This window comes from Nuphar pumila, chromosome 12 (genome assembly GCF_984573655.1).
Source record: "Nuphar pumila chromosome 12, dmNupPumi1.hap1.1, whole genome shotgun sequence".
In the NCBI taxonomy this organism is placed as follows: Eukaryota; Viridiplantae; Streptophyta; class Magnoliopsida; order Nymphaeales; family Nymphaeaceae; genus Nuphar; species Nuphar pumila.
The window spans coordinates 2508909-2528324 of record NC_143260.1 but is presented as its reverse complement, the minus strand read 5'-3'; the positions used below and the strand labels follow the sequence as shown (position 1 = coordinate 2528324).

Sequence of the window (19416 nt, the reverse complement as noted above, 5' to 3'; positions counted from 1 at the left end):
CAAATTTTATCCTGCTTTTATTGGTTTTTGTTTGCAACGATTTTTCTAACATTTTATGTTTTAATTTTTAATATATTGAAACGTTCATATTAAAAAAAACTTTTTTTCCAAGAAAATTTCATACCGAGATTTGTGATGGTGGTGATCACTGCATTAAAATATATGGATGACATCCTTGCTAATGACATCATTGGTTTAATAGGATTTTGATCCGTCAAGAACTAATTGGTTTCAATGGGGGTTCAACTGCCAACACTTAGGGATGCAAATAGTTTAAAGTTGGGTCTAGTGCAGCATATTTGAATTTGGAGCTGGACTTAGGATATTGATGGAAAATGCCCCTAGGATCCCAGACACCTGATTAGCCATTTGGCCTTATTGCATCTTACATGTACTAATGTTTCATAAAAGTAACCAGATTAAAATGTGAACCCCGAATCAAATCCAATTCATTTAGCTAATTAGATCAAGAAATGGCTTAACAGATCCAACTAAAGATTATCCACCGAATTAGATTTTGGATCCAAACCTGCTCCATTGTCATCCTTGCTAGCAGCTGGTGCTCACTAAAGAGTAAGGCAATCGGGTTAAGAGGCAGAGAGAGAGTTAATATTTGCTAACCCTGACTATACCATAGGAATGCAAAATTTTCAAAACAGAGAGAATAAATGTTGCAAACTGGACATGGGCATAAAAATATATCTACAGAAGCATATGTGCTACAGAGGTAAACTGCAAGAGTCATTGAGTTGGGATGCCAGCAAAATGTCTCCAAGCTGTCTATATAGGTCGATTTGATCCTCGATTGAAAGGTTACCCAAGATCTGAAGCACCAACAGTAGTGATCTGAGTTTGTGAAAACAGCAATGAATATCAAGAGCTGTCTACAAAATGCATGCCGATGTACGTACTTGTTGAAGAATCGTCTCAACCATATTGCTATGTGGCACAATGAACGATTGGCAATAGATGTAAGAAAACACAGCCATCACCATCTGTGAAAAGTTGAAAAATAAAAGGTAAGATTCAGAAAATATAACACCAGAAATACAATTGTTTTACATGGGCAACTTGTGAATGAAATTATCAACATGGATGATGTTAAAAAGGCGATGAAATAATTCATTTGGGCTCTTAAAACAAAAACAGACTGATATATGAAAATTCCAAACAGCACCATGCCCATACTGTTTTCTACTTCATTAGTGCCATCACTAGTTGAGATGCCACCGGAATGAGTTATATAAAACCTTTTGTGCATGCAGACGTAGCATTCATGCATGAACTCACAACAGGAGTTTTCGCATTTAGCAGCAGTGTCAACACAGAGATCAACAGTAAACTCTTAAATGACTCACCTGACAATCCATTCGGTCAGTAATTCCACCATGCCCAGGAATACTATCACCAAAGTCCTAACCAAGAGATAATAAAATTTAATTAAGAATTCATAAAATTATAAACAGAGTTAATAACAACATTCAATCAGACGTGCAAAAGGGGTACCTTAATCTTAAATGCCCTTTTGAACCCACTTGCAAAAAAACCTCCAAAAGGTGCTATACTTGATGCAAATAGACCAAGTGCTAAAGCATGCCACTGCACCGGCAATACTGTTATCTCTTTCCAAGGGAACTGAACATAAGTAATCTGTTAGATGTTCAAGCATACAGCGGTAGGCCTGTTCTTACATAAAAAAAATTATGTTCACAGCCAAGCAATTTGATGGAACATTGGTAGGATGACAAGTGTTCTACTATCACAAACAATAACATGTTATCAAACGAGAAAGCCACAAGCAGGGGGAGATAACAAACACCGAGTGAGTCCAAACCATTAGCACCATCCATAACAGAAATCAAATAAATGGGAAATTAGTGCCATGGACACGTCTCATAGCCTAAAAATGCCACATAAACAGCACCTTATAGAACAAACTAGATTTTAGATCATTGATTCAGAATTCAATTACCAGCCAATCAGCAACATAAAAAAACATTTTCTTTTCGAGGTGATGCTCAACCGAAAAAGAAAAAAGACCATAAAACATATTTAAGAACTCGAGACTTTGTGCAATCATATAAAGATTAAAATGTCACCCCCTTTCACTCAAAAATTTGAATCAGTTCGTGAATCATGAACAGGAAGAGAAAGAGACAGCTCATTCTTTAGTGAATCCAACAAGCAAACCAATTTTGATCACTCACCCAGGAAAGCAACATCCCAAAAGAGTAACATTTAGGTTTGAACAAAGGACCAGGATCACAACGTAGCCACCCTGTAGATAAATCCTGCAAATGTTCTTATCATGATTAAGAGCCCAATAAGCATTTAGACTTTCAAATTATCATAATATATTGGCATCTTGGATGAAAACTTACTTTCCTTGGGCATGTTAGCCATTGAAAATGTCCCAGAAAACTTGCTAACTACACAAGAACATGAAGAACATTAACATAATTAGGAATCCCTTATCATGCATTTTACCCAGCTTGACACAAGTATGCAATTGTGTTTCATCTTAAGCATCCGTCTGTGAAGTGGCAACAGACATAATCACTGAAGCAGTTTAATATGTATGAAGAATTCAAGAGTTTGATGGGTAAAAGCACATGCAAGTATGTGAACGCAGATGTATCTGAGGAATGTGGCAAAGCACACACTACATCCACATTGTTTCAATATCATATATGATTGTGCTTTACATTTTACAAGATGTCTATGCCACAAAGAGGTGTTAAGAGTAATGTATTCTTATATATATAAGTAGTTCATTTTGTGCATATACATACTTATGTATATAGTATAATATATACGTATATGCTCAAAGTATACGTATATATATATATATATATATATATATATATTGGGGACTAAGTCAAACAGGTTGACTTAGTCCCAACGGCTAGAAATTCTAGCCGTTGAGGCTCCTCCCTTTGGCTCCCTCTCCTTCTCTCTACTACTTCCTCCTCTCCTTTTTTCTATAAAAGGGTGTGAGTGTGTGCCTTTGTAATGTGAGAGAGTGATTAGTATTAGGTATTTTATGTGTTTTGAGAGTTATATAGTGAGGAACTTATGTATTTTTTTCTTTGTCTATTATGAATAAAATTGTTCATTCACTTTTTCATGTAACCTTTTATCTCTCATGTTTTTATCAAAATATTTTATGTTCTTGGAGACCATTATGGAGTGCATTGGAATCTGTGTCATTTCATGACATGGTATCAGAGCCTTGGCATCATGGTCTTAGAAAGGATTCATATTTATGAATGGTATGGACTCAAGGATTTCGCATTCCAGTATGTATCTTTGTCTTTCTACCTTTATATGTATGGTAGGTAGTTTTTCTAAATGGGTTATGTTAATATTACATGTTTTCTTTTGAAATTAGAATACTTAGAGATTGTTATATTTTGATATATGAAATATATATTTTTGAATTATGAATATATATATTGTAAAGCTATATTTTTGCAAAGATATGTGATTTCTTAAAGTCTTATATGTGTTCATATTTTGCAAAATATTAAATATCATGTTTGAATGTTCCTTAATGTATGTGTATACATGGACTACCTTGGGATTGTTAATATATTGTGACATTTTTTTAGGTTATTTTTTAATTATGAGACCAAGATATTATGCTCTCATAGAGGTCTTTTTTATCATCATATGAATGTGTTATTTCATGTACGTGTGAGTGATATGGCTCTATCATTATACAACTTATTAAGTAAAATTATTTTCAAAATTAATGACTTGTGAAATCTCTTGGTATATGCCTTCTTGCATAAATTGATCAATAAAATATTATTTTATTCCTTATGTTCTTGCCCCTTTAGTGGGTGTTTGTGTGTAAGCCCATTTTGTCACTTGTGTATTCCTTTGGTGTTTTGGTGCAACTCTTTGAGTGTCCACTCTTGTTGTTTCGATGTATATATTTTGGAGGACTTTGTTTCCTTAGATAGTATATGCCTCAAGTAATTTTTATGAGTATTAAGCATGGCTTTTTCTCGAATGCATACTTTAAAATATTAAATGTGTTTCTCTTGGTGGATTATTGTGCTTATGCTTCCTCTTGAGCATTGTTAAATCTTACCTTTTTCTTTAGTCCTTAGTGGATTCATGTGTTTCTTGTCCATTGGTGATTTATTGATTCGGGAACTTGTGCACTCTTGCAACTCCTAGTAGTTTCTCTTTTACGCTTTGATATTTTTCTTAGAAATTTTATATTTGTTGTATGACGTATATGGGTTCATGATTAGAGATCATTATGTATGTTATTTCTATATGTAGGTCTTTACGAATTTCTACATGTTTGCTTTCAATTGTCTCATAGTAGACTTATGATTTAGCTCTAACCTCTTATCATATGTGTTTTTGTTTCTTTAATGCGGCTTATTGATATTTTCTATCTGATGTGATTAGTGCACTTGTTTATTGTTGGTAAACTTATGATCTTTTCTCTATGTAGAGTGCCTATATTGGGCATGACTCGTTAAAATTTGTGAAAATTGTCATAAGATATCATGTATTGCATAAAATTGCATCAATTGAAATATTATTGTACATATGATGGAACAAATTTTTATGCTAAGGTTTTTACCTAACTTTATTGGATTTGAAACTTATCTTTTCAAATCGAATATTTGATATGAACTCACCTATTTGGAAAATGAATTATGTGAGTATGTATTGTCTTTTTATAACATTTGGATTGTTCATCACAGAATTTTATATGATGCATCATTTATCTTGGCCTTGTTATTGGGTCAGGGTTAGCCATTGAGGTGAGTTATGGGTGCACCTTAAATCATCTTATCAATCTACAATTATCAAAGTTTATGTGTGTCGTGTTGACACATGTCTTAGATCTGTTGATAGTTGATTGGCCTCTGAATTCATATATGCATTTGTTGATTCAGAGATATTTGTTGGGGTGAGTTGTCTACACTCTTTTTATGTCAGTTTAGATTGTCAACTTATGGTTTGACTCTACGAACAATTGTTTGATCTCTGAATCTGAAAGTGTTGTATCACTCATTTGTTGTATAGTCATTGTTATTATGAATGCTTATAACTCTGTTTATTTGTGATGGCTATCTATTTTTTGAAACCATAGTGTTTCAAAAGATGGTTAAAATTGATATTCTTATTGATAACATTAGTGTGTTTTCATTACATGCTTTCTTACCTTGAGTGTCTTCTCATTTTTATGTCTCTTATCTAAGTGTTATTACATGTAGACAAGAGATGTTTGTTCACACCTTCATGTGTGTTTTTAGCCCATTTTTGGCATTGCGATTATATTTTGAATCTAGTCGTTGATACACTTGCTCTTTTAGTGTCATTATATGTAGACAAGAGATGTTTATTCTCACTTTCGTGTGTGATTTTAGTTCATTGTTGGCTTTGCGATTCTGTTCTTGTTCTAGTCGTTGATACACTTATTTTGATTGTCATTATATGTAGGCAAGAAATGTTTATACACACCTTCGTGTGTGTCTTTAGCCTTTAGTAGCAACATGTCTGTGCTCTTGTTCTAATCGCTGATACACTTGATTTTTGAGGTTTGGAGGTCTAGTAAGGTGATTACTTGTGATGGTCAAACTAGTGTTTTAATTTGCAAAATTCATTCATTATGATGTATGAGATTTTTAAAAATCTCTTCGTAATTTTTTCTAAACCTATTTGTTCTTTTATAAGAAATAGTTGTTTTAATATTTTCATGCATTTTGCATTGTATATGCCTTAGTTGCATGAGTTATTCCGTGATTAATTGTCTTGCATAATTTGCATAAGGTTATGTTTTTCTAAGCATATATTCAATAAACAAATATATATTTTTTGCATGTGTTGCCCTTTGTTGGCTCTTTGTATTGTCTCATAGTGCACTTTTGTGCATGTATTGTGCCTTTGTGTCTTTGTATTGTCCATGCTTGGACTTGTATATGCTTTTGCACTTTTCTTTTATAATTCCGCATATTTAATTACATACTTTTCTAAGTATTTCATTAGTAAAATCTCTTATGTACATGCTAGTGGCTATTGTGTGTATTTGACAATTTGTAAAACTGTCTTGTGTTTTTAACTCTTTTACGAGTTATTTCTTTAATGACCATGTCTTTTATGTGATAAATATATGAGTATTCACTTTAAATAATGCATGTTCTCAAGAATGATTAAAAGTAATAAAAGGTTTATCGTATGATTTGTTCACGTTAAATGATGTTAAATTAACTTTATATATTGTATGTGCGCTTGGCCATCCTCTCTCCATAATATATAGCTAATAATAATTATCATTTGAAATCTTCTTAGGATATACTTTTGTATAGTTGGATGTTTTTGTTAGTCCTAATTTACAGGTTTCTAAGAATTGATGATAATTAAAGATGTCCCGAGTAATGGAGCATATGATGAAGCACCTCCAAATGAAAGCAATGAATAAAAGAAATTGATGAAGACAAATGATGATATCTTGTGTAATGTGTTATTTATATTTGCAAACTTACAGTGAGTCACTATAAATTTGAGGGGGTGTTAAGAGTAATGTATATATATATATATATATATATTGTTCATTTTGTACATATACATACTTATGTATATAGTATAGTACATACTTATATGCTCAAAATATGCGTATATACATATTATACATATTGGGGACTAAGTCAAACAGGTTGACACGGCTAGAAACTCTAGTTGTTGGGACCTAGTCAAACCTATTTGACTAACTCCCAACGGCTAGAAATTCCCTTTGGCTCCCTTTCCTTCTCTGCACTACTTCTTCCTCTCCTTTTCTCTATAAAAGGGTATGAGTGTATGCCTTTGTAACGTGAGAGAGTGATGGATAGTATTAGGTATTTTATGTGTATTTTGAGAGTTATGTATTGAGGAACTCATGTAATTTTTCCTTTGTCGATTATGAATAGAATTGTTCATTCACATTTTCATGTAACCTATTAGCTCTCATCTTTCATCAAAATGTTTCATGTTCTTGGAGACCATTATGGAGTGCATTGGGATCCGTACCATTTCATGACAAGAGGGACATATCAACTTAAGTATTTTTAAGCCAAGTGAGCAATCATGAAGAGCTAAACAGCAGAAGCTCACCAAGAATGCTGATATAATGGTTGTCACGGATGCTCCAATGAAACCTTCCCAAGTTTTCTTTGGAGATAGCTTGATTAAAGGTGTTCGGCCGAAAAAGAACCCAAAAACATAAGCAGCGATATCATTGATAACAATAAGTGATGCAGGCAGAAGAAACCTGCAAAGAGAATTATCATTTAAGGGGTCAGTGACACCATTGACAGTAACAATGAAAACAACCTGCAAATAGATACTGTGACAGCAGAAAAAGTAACAGCCCCGCAAACAGGACTGGTCAGGGAGCAATGCTTCTGAGGAACTTCCAGCTACAATGTCCTCGATTTACTTAAAAGACCAAATAATTAAAAAAAGGGTATAAAACACTCTCAATTGACATAACTGTAAGAAAGAAAGAAAAACTACTGTGCACAACCAGACCTTAAATCAATGTCCTCCATGGTTAGAATAGTTTTTTACCATCCACAGTAAAAATTGTGGCACCAGATCAGATATGTCTGTAGGGTAATCAAGTTTATTATAGATATATGGCAGGTACAATATAATATAGTCATCAATCATCATAATATGATGAAGTACCAAATGCAAAATGTTTATTCATTTCCGCAGATTGCAAGATCAAATGCAAGGGACAGACATCCTATCCATGTAGTCTACAGCTTGCAGTGTATTGATTCTGGTTATGCCCTGAAAGCGGTTACTGTTAACCTTTTTTCAAATCTATCCAGCATAAAGAAGCAAATTTCCGGGGCTTGATAAAAGATCATGCTTAAGCACACTGTCCAACTTCAAGCATGCCACAGACCCATTTAACCAATACGCCAGTTCTATTAATTCAGCTTTTGCCACTAAGTGACTATCCTTTCGGGCAATAGGAATTAGTTAATTACAAATAAGTACTTTTCCCGTAAAAGTTTTGAAGAAATGTATCAACCAAAGGAGGCCGGTGTGCCTCAAACAAATATGCAAGTTCAGAAAGAAATGCAACTGGAATCCAGAAGATAGTTCATTTTCCATAGTTTTGACTCAAGGTAAAAAAAATTCCAAAGATGGCAAGCACAGAAATAGTGGCTGAACAACTTTGTTAGATATGCAATCGTGCAACAGTATGTCATATACATACATTCCACTGAAAACATCTCAATAAAAGGCACCAATGCTGTAAAAAAAACTCAATGGTTCAAATAAAACTGGAAAAGATTCTTGAGAGCAACAAACAAATCCAAGAATAAAGTTGCTAAAGGAGGCCCCAAATGACAAGAATAAGATATATAGCACCTTGAGACAGTGAATTACCAGAAAATTCCTTCAAATATATTTGCTACAGTAAATGCAGATTGTGTGAACACAACAAGAAGAATCATGTGAGTCCATGCAAATTGCCCAAATTGATATTTGTACATCTTCCTCTTTAGAGTAAGTATGAACCATACAAAGCCTGCAAACATCATGGAGAAACAATCATGACGTAAACCACAGATAAGTAGAAGAAATGACATCTGTATGCATCACAACCAATGAGAAAACTTAACCATCAAAGTAGCCAAACGATGTGAAGGAACACTGAACTGCGATCAGAAGCAGGATAAATATAAAAGTAAACAGAGCATTAAGCATGTTCAGATGCTACGTGTCCAGTTATCAACATACTCTTGTATCTAAAATTAGTACTGAGCTTAATGAACATCTACTGATCATAAAATTTTGGACACGCAGACAGACAGACACAAAGAAAAATAAAGGCACAAAAATTTTCTGGCCACACACCCATAAGATCAGGAGCAATGCAAAGGATCAGAATAACATGCCTGAGATGTACAAGAAATAGCAAATAAACAGCTGATATTTGATAAGGCTGCTCACAAGACGATGTAAGAATTCATCTGAGAGTACCATGCTCACAAGTTGCCTCCGGAGAAAGTAGCCATACACAAATATCATTGTTGTGAAAAAGAAATGCCTGAAGAAGAAACAGACAATAATTACAAGAGAGAGGGAAAAATAAGCATCTTAGCATTCCCAACAGATGGTGAACAAATAGACTATGTCAAAATAATCATAATAATAATATTTAAGGTAAGGCTATTTTATGCAGAAGATGGACTGATTACCAATTTAGAAGCCTAAATCCAGGAAGTTGTCGATCTTCATGAGCCTTTCTTGCTAAGTTGAAAACCTCCCTTACCATAAAGATTTGGATAGCTATGATCATTGCCCAAATATAGAGATGCCCCATATAAATGATAAAAGCAAATCCTCCAAGCATCCAGACAGTTGACCATGCGCGTGTTCGCATAGATTTATACTTGTTTTGATCATCAACAAGCAAATGAGTTCCATTTGTTTTACTTGCCTCATGGAGGACCTGAATTCAGCAACTGACTATTAGCATTATATCCTACTGAAACAAGAACTGCTGATAACATTACCACTTCAATCACTGATGAGGTAAATATTAATAAATGGACTGCAAATCCAGACTATACAAAAGATATAATTAATTAAGGTTTACAATTCTATTACAAAACAACAGGCAGCACCAGCGACCTTTTATCTAATACCAAATAACAGGTAGCACATCCACAGATATGATGTCCTAACTGTAAAATAGTCTAGCACAATTAACTCAATTATTACATGGATAATGTTCCTGGAATTGTTAATCCTACTAAATGGTAAGAGTAATGAGAGAAAATCCAAAAGGAACTAAAAATAGGTGATGGTGTAAATTATTCAGTCCAGATAAAGAACTAATCAAAGTTAAAAGAATGGATGAACTGAAGTGTAATGCAGTACAGAAAAACACATAATGACTACAAATTCATATCCTTAATTTCTCCAGGCTACAGAAGGAAAAGAAAATTGCAGGAAATACAGAAACAAAATGCATAAGTATCATATCAAACCTCATTTGTGCGCTTACGATGCCGAACCCGGCTGGAAGGATATGATGTTGAAGGGTTACTTGAGCTATTCTCTCTTTGTGTAGTTGACATAATTCCTTCCCCAATATATATAGCCACAAGCTCTAAATCACTGGATTAAGAAACAGCAAAGTGCTTCATGCAATTAGGCGAAGAAAAGTCTTACAAGTTCAGTATTTAAAGCCACAATTAACAAAGTATTATTGAAACGGCAATTACAATCAGAAGAATAAATACGGTTTACAGAAAGACTAATCGGACCCTCGAATGGCTGTAAATAACCAATAACGGTCAATTGGACCAGTACACCACGGTACAGATCATTCCAGAAAAGAAAGCAGAACATGATTGAATACATGTTCTGTGATCAGAGAACGTGGTCATGATCAAACAAGCAAACCATAAAACCTTTCTTTCAAACCCCATGGGTTTGGAACATACCGATTTCAGATCCTTCAGAAACAGGTCCAACAATAAAATTCAGACGGTAAAGACGAGAGAGAGAGAGAGCAAGATCACAATATTCGAAAGTTAGAAGATAAGCAGCAGCAGCAACTATAATTATATAATCATGAAGAAAGACTATTCACATGCAAGCAAGGACTTTAATGGAGGAACAGTTTCACTTTGTAAAAACATATTTCACTTCAAGAAAATCTTAACAAAAAACTTATGGTGTGAAAGAAGAACAAGGAAACACGCTTTTATCAACGTGGGTGTTTCTGAAACTTTTGTATACATGCTTTTCATAAAAAAGAGAAGAAAAATCGCCTAAAACATTAACAAAAGACCTAAATCCTGTTGAAATAATAACAAAAGACTATGAATTAAGAAGAAACATAAACACAACCATGAAGAGGAAACTCACTCGACACCAGTAGACCTCTCTTCCCTTCAAACACTGAGAAATCTGATCCAAAGACAAAGGCAAGAAAATATCAGATTTAATTATTAAAACATATACTGAACCAGATAACCAACAAAGGAGGAAGGGGGAGACTCAATCCAATGAAAACAAAAAACAAAAAAAAAAAGAATAATGGTATACAGTATCTACGAAAAACAACTTGCACACATAATTAACTGAGAAGCAATGCACATATTCACCGTCATTAAAATTTCTTGTCTTTCCATCAAGAATTTCGAAAACCCAATTCACACAAACGGTCAAAAACAATGAACCTGCCAAAATATTCAGCAATCAAATGAGGAAAACCAGAAAACTAAGACCCCAAATTCCCGTCCTCCAAGTTGGGTACGCAAGAAATCGAAGGAACATCTGTACTCGCAATATGTAAACGCGAATCAGAAATCCCCCAAGTAGAAATCAAGGCCATAAGATCCTAATAGAGGGGAATAAAGAACTCGAATCAATTCCCACTTTATGGTTGTCTCTGCAGGTATGCACGCACAAATACCCAGTTTGTTATTTTATTTTTAACAAGAGAGAGAGAGAGAGAGAGAGAGAGAGAGGTCTTTTTTATATTTTCTCTACAGCAAGGAGAAAAATAAATTAATTGACGAAAATATTCATTAAATGCAGAAGGACACTGGTGCAGGAATCCACTGGAACCTTTCTTTTCTTCTTGGCTGCGACGTCTCTGAAAAGAAGAATGCGACCCTCACATTATTTCTCTACAAATTCTAGAGATCCAAACCACCAAAAATTTGCCCAGCTAAGCTCAGGGAGCACTTAAAAAAATAATAATAATAAAGACTAGTCGCAAACTCAAAGTCAAGGCTCACACACACACAATTGCGTTGATCCGGGTCTGGATATTAATATTAGTGGAAACGGGTTGACACCCCCTTCTCTCTCCATCATAAAATAAAGAGTTGACGTGTGGGTTTATATTATGTCACTATAGTATTAATTTGCTCATCTAATCATTCAATGGATAATGGATAGAAGCAGCTGGTATGGATTTTTATCTGATTAGTGCATACCTTATCAATGAGTTGAAACTAAGCTGATATAAGTTTATAGGTATGGTTTAGGATAATGTAAATACTTCTTTGCTTTCTTTTAAGTGCTAGTAATGGCCTTAAGAACCCTGCGTAGAAGGTGAATTCGAGGACTCTTTGTACTTGTTAACTTTACTAATAAAATTTATCGCATTCTTTGTCTTCTCTGCTTTTTTATGTGATTGTGTGTATATGCTTGTGCGACTACACTAGTTTACTTGACGAGTAATGATTAACTTAATTTTCATTATAAGCTTAAAAGGTTGTTATGGTGTTGGGATACACCGGGCACATCACAGGATCCTTATCTTTTAGTCCGTGGCAAGTTCCTATCATAGCTTTGTCGATATTGGGATTGGCAATGCTTATGTAAAAAGAGATCGTTTCGAGAAATCAAGTTTCTCTCAAAGAGTTCATGGTTGATGACCGTGTGACAACTCTCGTGCGCAATGTTGTTGAGCTGAAGAATATTGTGACCAACGTGAAGCAGTTGATTAACGGTGCTAATACTGCTTTTGCTGCTTGATCACGAGATTAAGACAATAGTAGAGGAAAGTGAGACTTTGTGGATGCTCTTTTTACCAAATTGGATGATTTGCTAGAAAGGTTCAACATTCTAGTGGTAAAAATAGATGGTGTCAAATGGAAGAACGACCAGTTAGAGCGACGATTGAAGATTGTCTCAGTTGAAGGAAATGTGGCATATGGGGATAGGTCGCGTATTAAATTGCTTGAGCCTGCGAAGTATAAGGGCATTCAAAACTCGAGAGATCTCGAGAATTTTATTTACTTGATGGACCGGTACCTCGAGGTTGGAGGTATCATGGATAATGCAGATACTTGCGCACCACAATGATGTATCTTGTGGAAAACATTATGCCTTGGTTGAGACATTACTTAAGCAATGTTAAACGCAGGCTTGTTGTGGGAGGATCTCAATAGAAAACTACATGACCACTTTTTGGTCAAGAATGAGGATAAAACGGCCCACAACAAGATGTTGGCATTGAAGCGGACATGATAAATTCATGATTATGTCAAGGCTTTCACCTTGGTGTTGTTAGACACCGAGGACATGAGTGATGCAGACCGATTGTTCAACTTCATGCACGAATTGCAAGAATTGACTGCTACAGAGCTCAATTTATGGGACCTTTCAACTCTCATTGTGGTGCTAGCTATTGCTGAGATCGATAGGCGCAATACGATATTTCAAGGTAAACAACTCAACAATGACTATAACAACAATAATTGAAGGGATAACCGAAGGAAAGACCATAGACATAATGATGGTAATGAGAACAAGCAAGGTGATAACCAACAGAATCATGACCAATAAGATGGGCAAAACAATAATCAACAAAAGGATAATAACGGGGGGTGAAACTATCATCGTCATGATTGTTATGTGTCATGGTGACCTTTGGGCGAATGAGTATCCCAACAAGAATCAAAATCAATGGAATGAAGATAATCGTGAACCGAGAGTTATAAATGTCGTCCAAGCTAAAGATGGGTGTGCTCCTGTAAAAGTGTCATGTCAGAAACTCGACTCTAAAGGATGGACGGTTTCTGCAAATTCGTCCTCTAGAAGGCTTTGGCATAGGAAAAAGCCGAAAAAGAGATAAATGAGTTCTTGATCTGGCTAGGTTCTACATCAAATAAGGCCAATAACAAGGCTAGGGGAGAATATTGATCACTATAGGTGGGTTGCTACTGAGGAAGACATGAAAAATGAGAGAAAGAAAAGAAGTTTATTCTAGGACTAGGGTTCCATGAACAAGGTAAACGAACAAAAAAAACAATCTACTAATTTCATTCATAATTAATCAATAATAATAATACTTGTTTATAAAGTCTATTAAAAAGTCATAAACAAAATACGAGTCTAAGAAAATAAGAATCCAAATAAGAAAGGGTGTCATCTAGTCCCTGTCATATTGGGTCTCTTGGGCAAATCTAGATCTTGAACTGGGTTTGGATGACGGTTTGTAACAATTAAGTCATCTTAAACTCGCCTTGTCATCAAGACGAGAACTCTGAATTGTTGTAGCAAATGTTCCTTGTCACCCCCAGGGTTCAAGCATTTCCCTAAACTACCTACCCTGATAACCCTCTAACTAGATAAAACTTATCATAATCTAATAAGAATCTGGATATTGAATCTAGTCCCTAAATCTAATATTTGTTACAAATAAAGATCCAAAATACAAATGAAAACTAATTGTACTCTTATGAATTCAGATCTTCAGCTTTGCTCTAACATTATTCTCCTTGGGTTGGAGAAGATTTGCCCTCAAGTTTAGACCTGCTTGCACTTTTTCCAAACTCGCTTCACCCGGTGGTTAGAAAAATCAGACATGAAAAGGTTCTTGGACAAGATATGATTCGACTTGGTAAGTAGATAGATGAATATAAGTAGATTTGTTTGGTTTAAATAGAGTTTAGGGTTACTTGGGTTATTGTGGATCCATTTTGGACTTGAAAGAAGGGTGTGGGCTGAGAGTGAGTTATGAACCAGTTCTGAAAAGCAGAAGTGGTTTCTAGGCCTGAATCAAGGGTGGTTTAACATTGTGGGGGTGAACCGGGTAGTGAGAACCGATTTTGTTTTGAATCAGTTCCCACCCACCCATCATGAGTGGATCTCTCATAATGGAGAAGAGGGCAGGGTGAAGTTAGGGTTAGGAAACCCTTCATCCACCTCTCATGGTAGGACTCCGTCAGAGGTAGCAGTTGGCGACGATCGCCAGCCAAGAAGGGCTGGCAGTGACTCATTGGTTATTCCCCAATAGTCGCTTAGGCCATCGGCTGGTGCTACGAGTGTGAGGAGGCTCCCACCAATAGGTGAGGGTCGCACCGGCCAGCCATGGTCGACGAGGAGTCATTGGATATGATCCAGCCAGTTGCGATGCCTCTATCAGTTTGGCTCTTGTGTTGCAAAGAGAAGGGTGTCAGTTGTGCTTCCACATTGCTCGCAATTTTGATCGTTCGTGAGAACAATAGCCAACCAAGTCTGACCAATGGGAAAATGTTAGGTGGGTTCCCATCAGTGATGCCTCCCCATCCCATCAGATTAGTCACAAGATGGAGAGGGAGGTCGTAATGCTTTGTGTTTGTCCCACATGCCATCTTCATCAGTCTGACAACCAACTGAGGCTTGCTCCAACCTAGCAGCTAAACGGGTTCGAGAAGGATGTGGGCCCTTGTTGCTGCGACAACCTTCGTCAGATCTGTCGTCCGACGACCAAGTTGTCATAAGGGTGGTTGGCCATAGAGAGAGGATCAACGATGGTGGTGGCCAAAGAGAGAGAGAGCTCAGCGATTCAACACTTATAACTCAATTTTCTTATTTCTTTATATGGTTTGATGAATACTTCATCATAAAGTCATCTTTGCAGGCACTTGTTCTATTTTGACAAACCCTCCATCTATCGTGTTCTCGAAATGATCCATGCTACTCTAAAGATTGTTTATGTGCTCATTAAACTCTTCTATTGCTTGAACTAATTTCAAACTCTCTGACAATTTGATCAATGTGATTAAAGAAAGCTTAGATGGATTCGAGAAGGCGTGGACTCTTGTTGATGAGAAAAGCCATATCTAATCATCGTTCTTAGTTTTGTAGGAAAGCCCCGGTCTGATACCACTGTCAGAAACCCGACCCTAAGGGAGTGACAATGTCTACAAATCCGTCCTCTGAAAGGTTCTGGCATAAGGAAAAGCCAGAAAAGAGAAATTTGTTCTCAATCGGGCTAGGCTCTACATCAAATATGGACAATTATATGACATAGGGAGAATATTGACCCCTGTAGGTGAGTTTCTGTTGAGAAAAATTATGAAATAGGAGACAAAGAAAAGACGTCTCCCCTAAGATTAGGGTTTCATTAATAGAGTGAACGAAAAAATGAACAAAGAGTTGATGTACTTAGAAGTCTTTCTAAACCGGAGACTCACCAAAGCATTGGTAGATACGGGTGCCATGCATAACTTCATTTCTCTTAGAGAGATAGAGAGATTGGGGCTATATTGTAGAAAGAGTGTAAAACTCGAGATTTTTCCTTGATAATTAAAATGAATAAATAATGAATTATCGGTGCATTCATGACTATAATCATGAATTCTTGATTTTTTTGATATTCTTGATTTTGATTAATTATGAACATTTGTCTCAAGTTATGAAGATTATTTCAAGAATAATTGAAATAGCTAAAATCTGTGAACTAAACAATAAAGTAAATAATTTATATATTTTTATATTATGAATTTTTAGATTTGGATATAATCTTATTGAATTGGACCCATAGCATCGAACGCTCTGAACCACATCATTATTGTTTTGATAAAATTTTTGGCTAATCAATAACTTACCCATTAAATCAGAGTCGACCTTGACGTACCTTATTTTGAAGGCATTAAAAACGACTATCTACATGCCCAAAATGGTATTGACTTGACCGTTTTATCATCAACCAAAGTTCATGCCTAATTGTAGGTTGAAAATTAATATTTTTCAACATCGACTGAATTTTCTTGTCGATTCGTATGCGCATGATTAAATCTAAGACCACTACGATGATCTACGTTTTGAGGGCTAACAAATTAACTATTTAAACATCAAATTTTGTTGAGTCTTTAGGTCTGTAGGCCTCTCGAAAGGTTACTATATCACTAGAGCCTAAGCCAAGGTAAGAAGTTCCTACTTTTCTTTTATAGCTTAAGTAATTTCGAAATTAAAAGAATTAGGTTTCATAATTTATTTTTTATTTTATTTATAAAAGAAATTAATAATTATTAACTTCTTATATTAGAGATGAGACTCTTGTCTAAGCCCATCTATAAATATAGGCCGTCATGAGGAGGATTAACAAGGTTAGTTTTCTCTCGCTCTCTCTCTTCATCTTTTTTCTTTTTTCTCTTCTCCAAAATGTATAGAAGGCATGGAGAACCCTTGCGTAGTCATTATACTTGCACTTTGTGTAAGGTCCATGATTTATTTTGTGATGATATTACGCGAATTGTGTTGAGACCGATGAAATTTTGTTGATTTGACAATTTTTATAATTTATCCTACGTAGAGATACGAGTCAAATCGTGTAATTTTACGTAAAAAGATAATTGAGGGAATTCTAAAGTGAATTAACCTCCAAAATTTTTAGGGCAAGTTTAGAATAGTTCTATTGTAATTTACTCCGAATTTGAGGTCCGAACGACGAGAAAACTCTGTCAGTGTATGTGAATTATGGGAGATCGCTTAGAAATTTAGCGAGGGCCTAAACGAGATCAAATTCGTTTGTAACAAAGATTTCTTGGATTGGGTAGCTTTGAAATATCATTTACATGGATACTATAAAATAAAATGATTGTACGTAAGGGAAAAATAATTGAAATTCAATTAAAGATAAAATCGATATAAGAAATTATCCTTCCTTTCATTAGTCAAGGTCGACCAAGCCTTGACCGTCCTTTCTAGATGGCCTTGGGACGACCGTGGACATGAAACCAGCTGGTCATGTTGACCAGCTGGGTTAGTGGAAGTCTCGTAAGAGACTTTAGTAAAGCCAAAAAGGAGGGCCACGATTGGCCCTACCCAAATCAATAAAAAAAAAATTAATTATTCTAAATAATAATGTCTTGTCATTAAAGTAGCATAAAAGAGATCTTGCATGGCATTAGAGGGGCGTCATTCTCTCTTGGAGAATGAGTGGAGCCTTGAGAGCTCCAGCCTTGGGATTCAAGAGATCCCAAGGGCTCTTCCCAAGAGGGAAGAGCCATCATGAGCCTTAATTATACCCTATTGGATGCAAGGGGCGGCAACCCCATGCATTTCTGAAATTTTAAAAAGTAAAATTTGAATTCTTGAAAACGTTTGGTGGAGATGGGCGGCGGTGGAAAATCGTGATCCACCCCAGCCCTACATCTTGGAGGGTGATTCTCCACCCTCCATTTTAGCCCAGCCACCTTTTAAAGCCTTTGAGAAAATCGTGTACCCCTTTTAGAGGGGCGATTTTTCCTAAACCCATTCTTTCTCTCTCTCATTCTCTCTCCCACACTCTCCTCTCTCATTTCTTCTTCTTCCTAGCCGTGGGGAGTGTTCCACCATTGACGTAGAGGAGATGCAGCCACTTACCTCTTTTCTTCAAGCACCAAGGTGAAGTCTCGACTTGTTTTGCTCATGGTTTCGGAACATCATGAAACCGAGGAGTCGATGCATCTATGCATGCATGCTCCATCGGTGGATTAGCTTGTAAAAGCTTGTTTTCTTTACATTAGTTCACCATGATTTACATTGTTAAATTGTTGCATCCATTTGAAATCAGTTTCTTTTGTTTTCCATTTTGCATTTCAGTTTTTCATCTCATATATATATTTTTCTGTTAGTTTCAGCATTGCTATGCCCTTCTCTCTCTTAGCTGGGTTCATGGCACGTTGGTGGATGTGTTACCCTTGCTGGGGTGCACTGGACCAAGCTGGGCTCATCCAGCATGCACCCAGCCGTTGGCACCCACATGGGTGTGGGCGTGCTGCGGCTGGTGCGTTGCAACCGCCACCTTCCTCTTTGGCATAGCATCGGTCCTGCCCAGTCCCAATGTGTTTGGGACTGGTGCAGCCATGCCCCTGTCCTGGGTCATGGCGTGACTAGGCCCCATTAGAGGTGAAAAGGGGCCCCTGGCCTCAACGTTATGACTTTTTTTTTGTCGGTTCATCATAGTGGGCGCAGTGAGTCAACCGAGAGGTTTTAGCAGGTTGGGCGAGCCTATGACAGGCGCGCAACCCTGCTTAGCAGCAGTGGTTCGAGCCAATGGGCCCTGGCTCATGTCTTTGGAAGGACGAATGGTCTGGTCCATCGGGCAAGACCCTTCAACCAACCCCCCCCCCCCTCTTTATCATGCGTTAGAGCTGGGCACCATGCAGGTGGTCCGCGTGCCCAGCATTGGAAGCAAGTTTTTCTTCTTCTTTTTAGCGTTTTGGGTTGTAGTACTGGTCTGAACCGTGGGTTCAGACCAGTGCTACAGCTGGCTGGAACCGTCTGGTTCACAGGCCAGCCTCCAGCCGGGCGTGGCACATGGTGCCAGCCTTGGTTTTCCCCTTGTTGAAGCCGGATGCCAGCCGTGTGGTGCTGGGCACCCAGACCTTGTGTGTCCGACCCTTGTGTTTCTAGGTCTGAACCAAAATGTTCAGATCTGAGTGTGTTGACAGCGTGGTATGGTCCCATGGACCAGACTTCTGTCCAACTCCCTTGGCACCCTGATCCGTCTAGTCACCCGCGGTTGTCACCCTTTTTGGCAGTTTGATTCAGTCCCAACCGAGCCACATCCGTGGCCTGGTCCAAACTGAGAATCGGACCAGATTCTCATGATGGACTCATCAGTCTGGTCCGGAGGATCAGACCTGCATATGCCTATAGGCC

The 19416-nt window shown here is 36.7% G+C and overlaps 1 protein-coding gene across 2 annotated transcripts; it reads right to left on the bottom strand.

Annotated features, from left to right (window-relative positions):
- Positions 1-430: 430 nt before the first annotated feature.
- LOC149819640 (phosphatidate cytidylyltransferase 1-like) lies at positions 431-11679 on the bottom strand. Of its 2 annotated transcripts, none has more exons than XM_089982266.1 (13): positions 11617-11679; positions 10912-10953; positions 10026-10155; positions 9231-9484; positions 8928-9079; positions 8416-8557; positions 7123-7279; positions 2382-2429; positions 2208-2291; positions 1507-1635; positions 1359-1415; positions 912-995; positions 431-824 (listed from the first exon to the last, which is right to left on the bottom strand). In XM_089982266.1, the coding sequence occupies exons 3-13, from the start codon at positions 10113-10115 to the stop codon at positions 720-722; spliced, it is 1302 nt and encodes a 433-aa protein (XP_089838392.1). In that variant the 5' UTR covers positions 10116-10155; positions 10912-10953; positions 11617-11679; the 3' UTR covers positions 431-719. The 2 variants fall into 2 exon arrangements, with proteins under 2 accessions (XP_089838392.1, XP_089838391.1); XM_089982265.1 differs by lacking the exon at positions 11617-11679 and adding an exon at positions 11151-11363.
- Between the last annotated feature and the right edge of the window lie 7737 nt (positions 11680-19416).

Coding starts and splice junctions, on each gene's coding strand:
- LOC149819640 (XM_089982266.1), bottom strand. CDS start 10,115: ATGTCAACTACACAAAGAGAGAATAGCTCAAGTAACCCTTCAACATCA. Junction 8,558..8,927: donor CTATTTCTTGTACATCTCAG/GCATGTTATTCT, acceptor TGATGTTTGCAG/GCTTTGTATGGTTCATACTT. Junction 996..1,358: donor CTGACCGAATGGATTGTCAG/GTGAGTCATTTA, acceptor AACTTTTCACAG/ATGGTGATGGCTGTGTTTTC.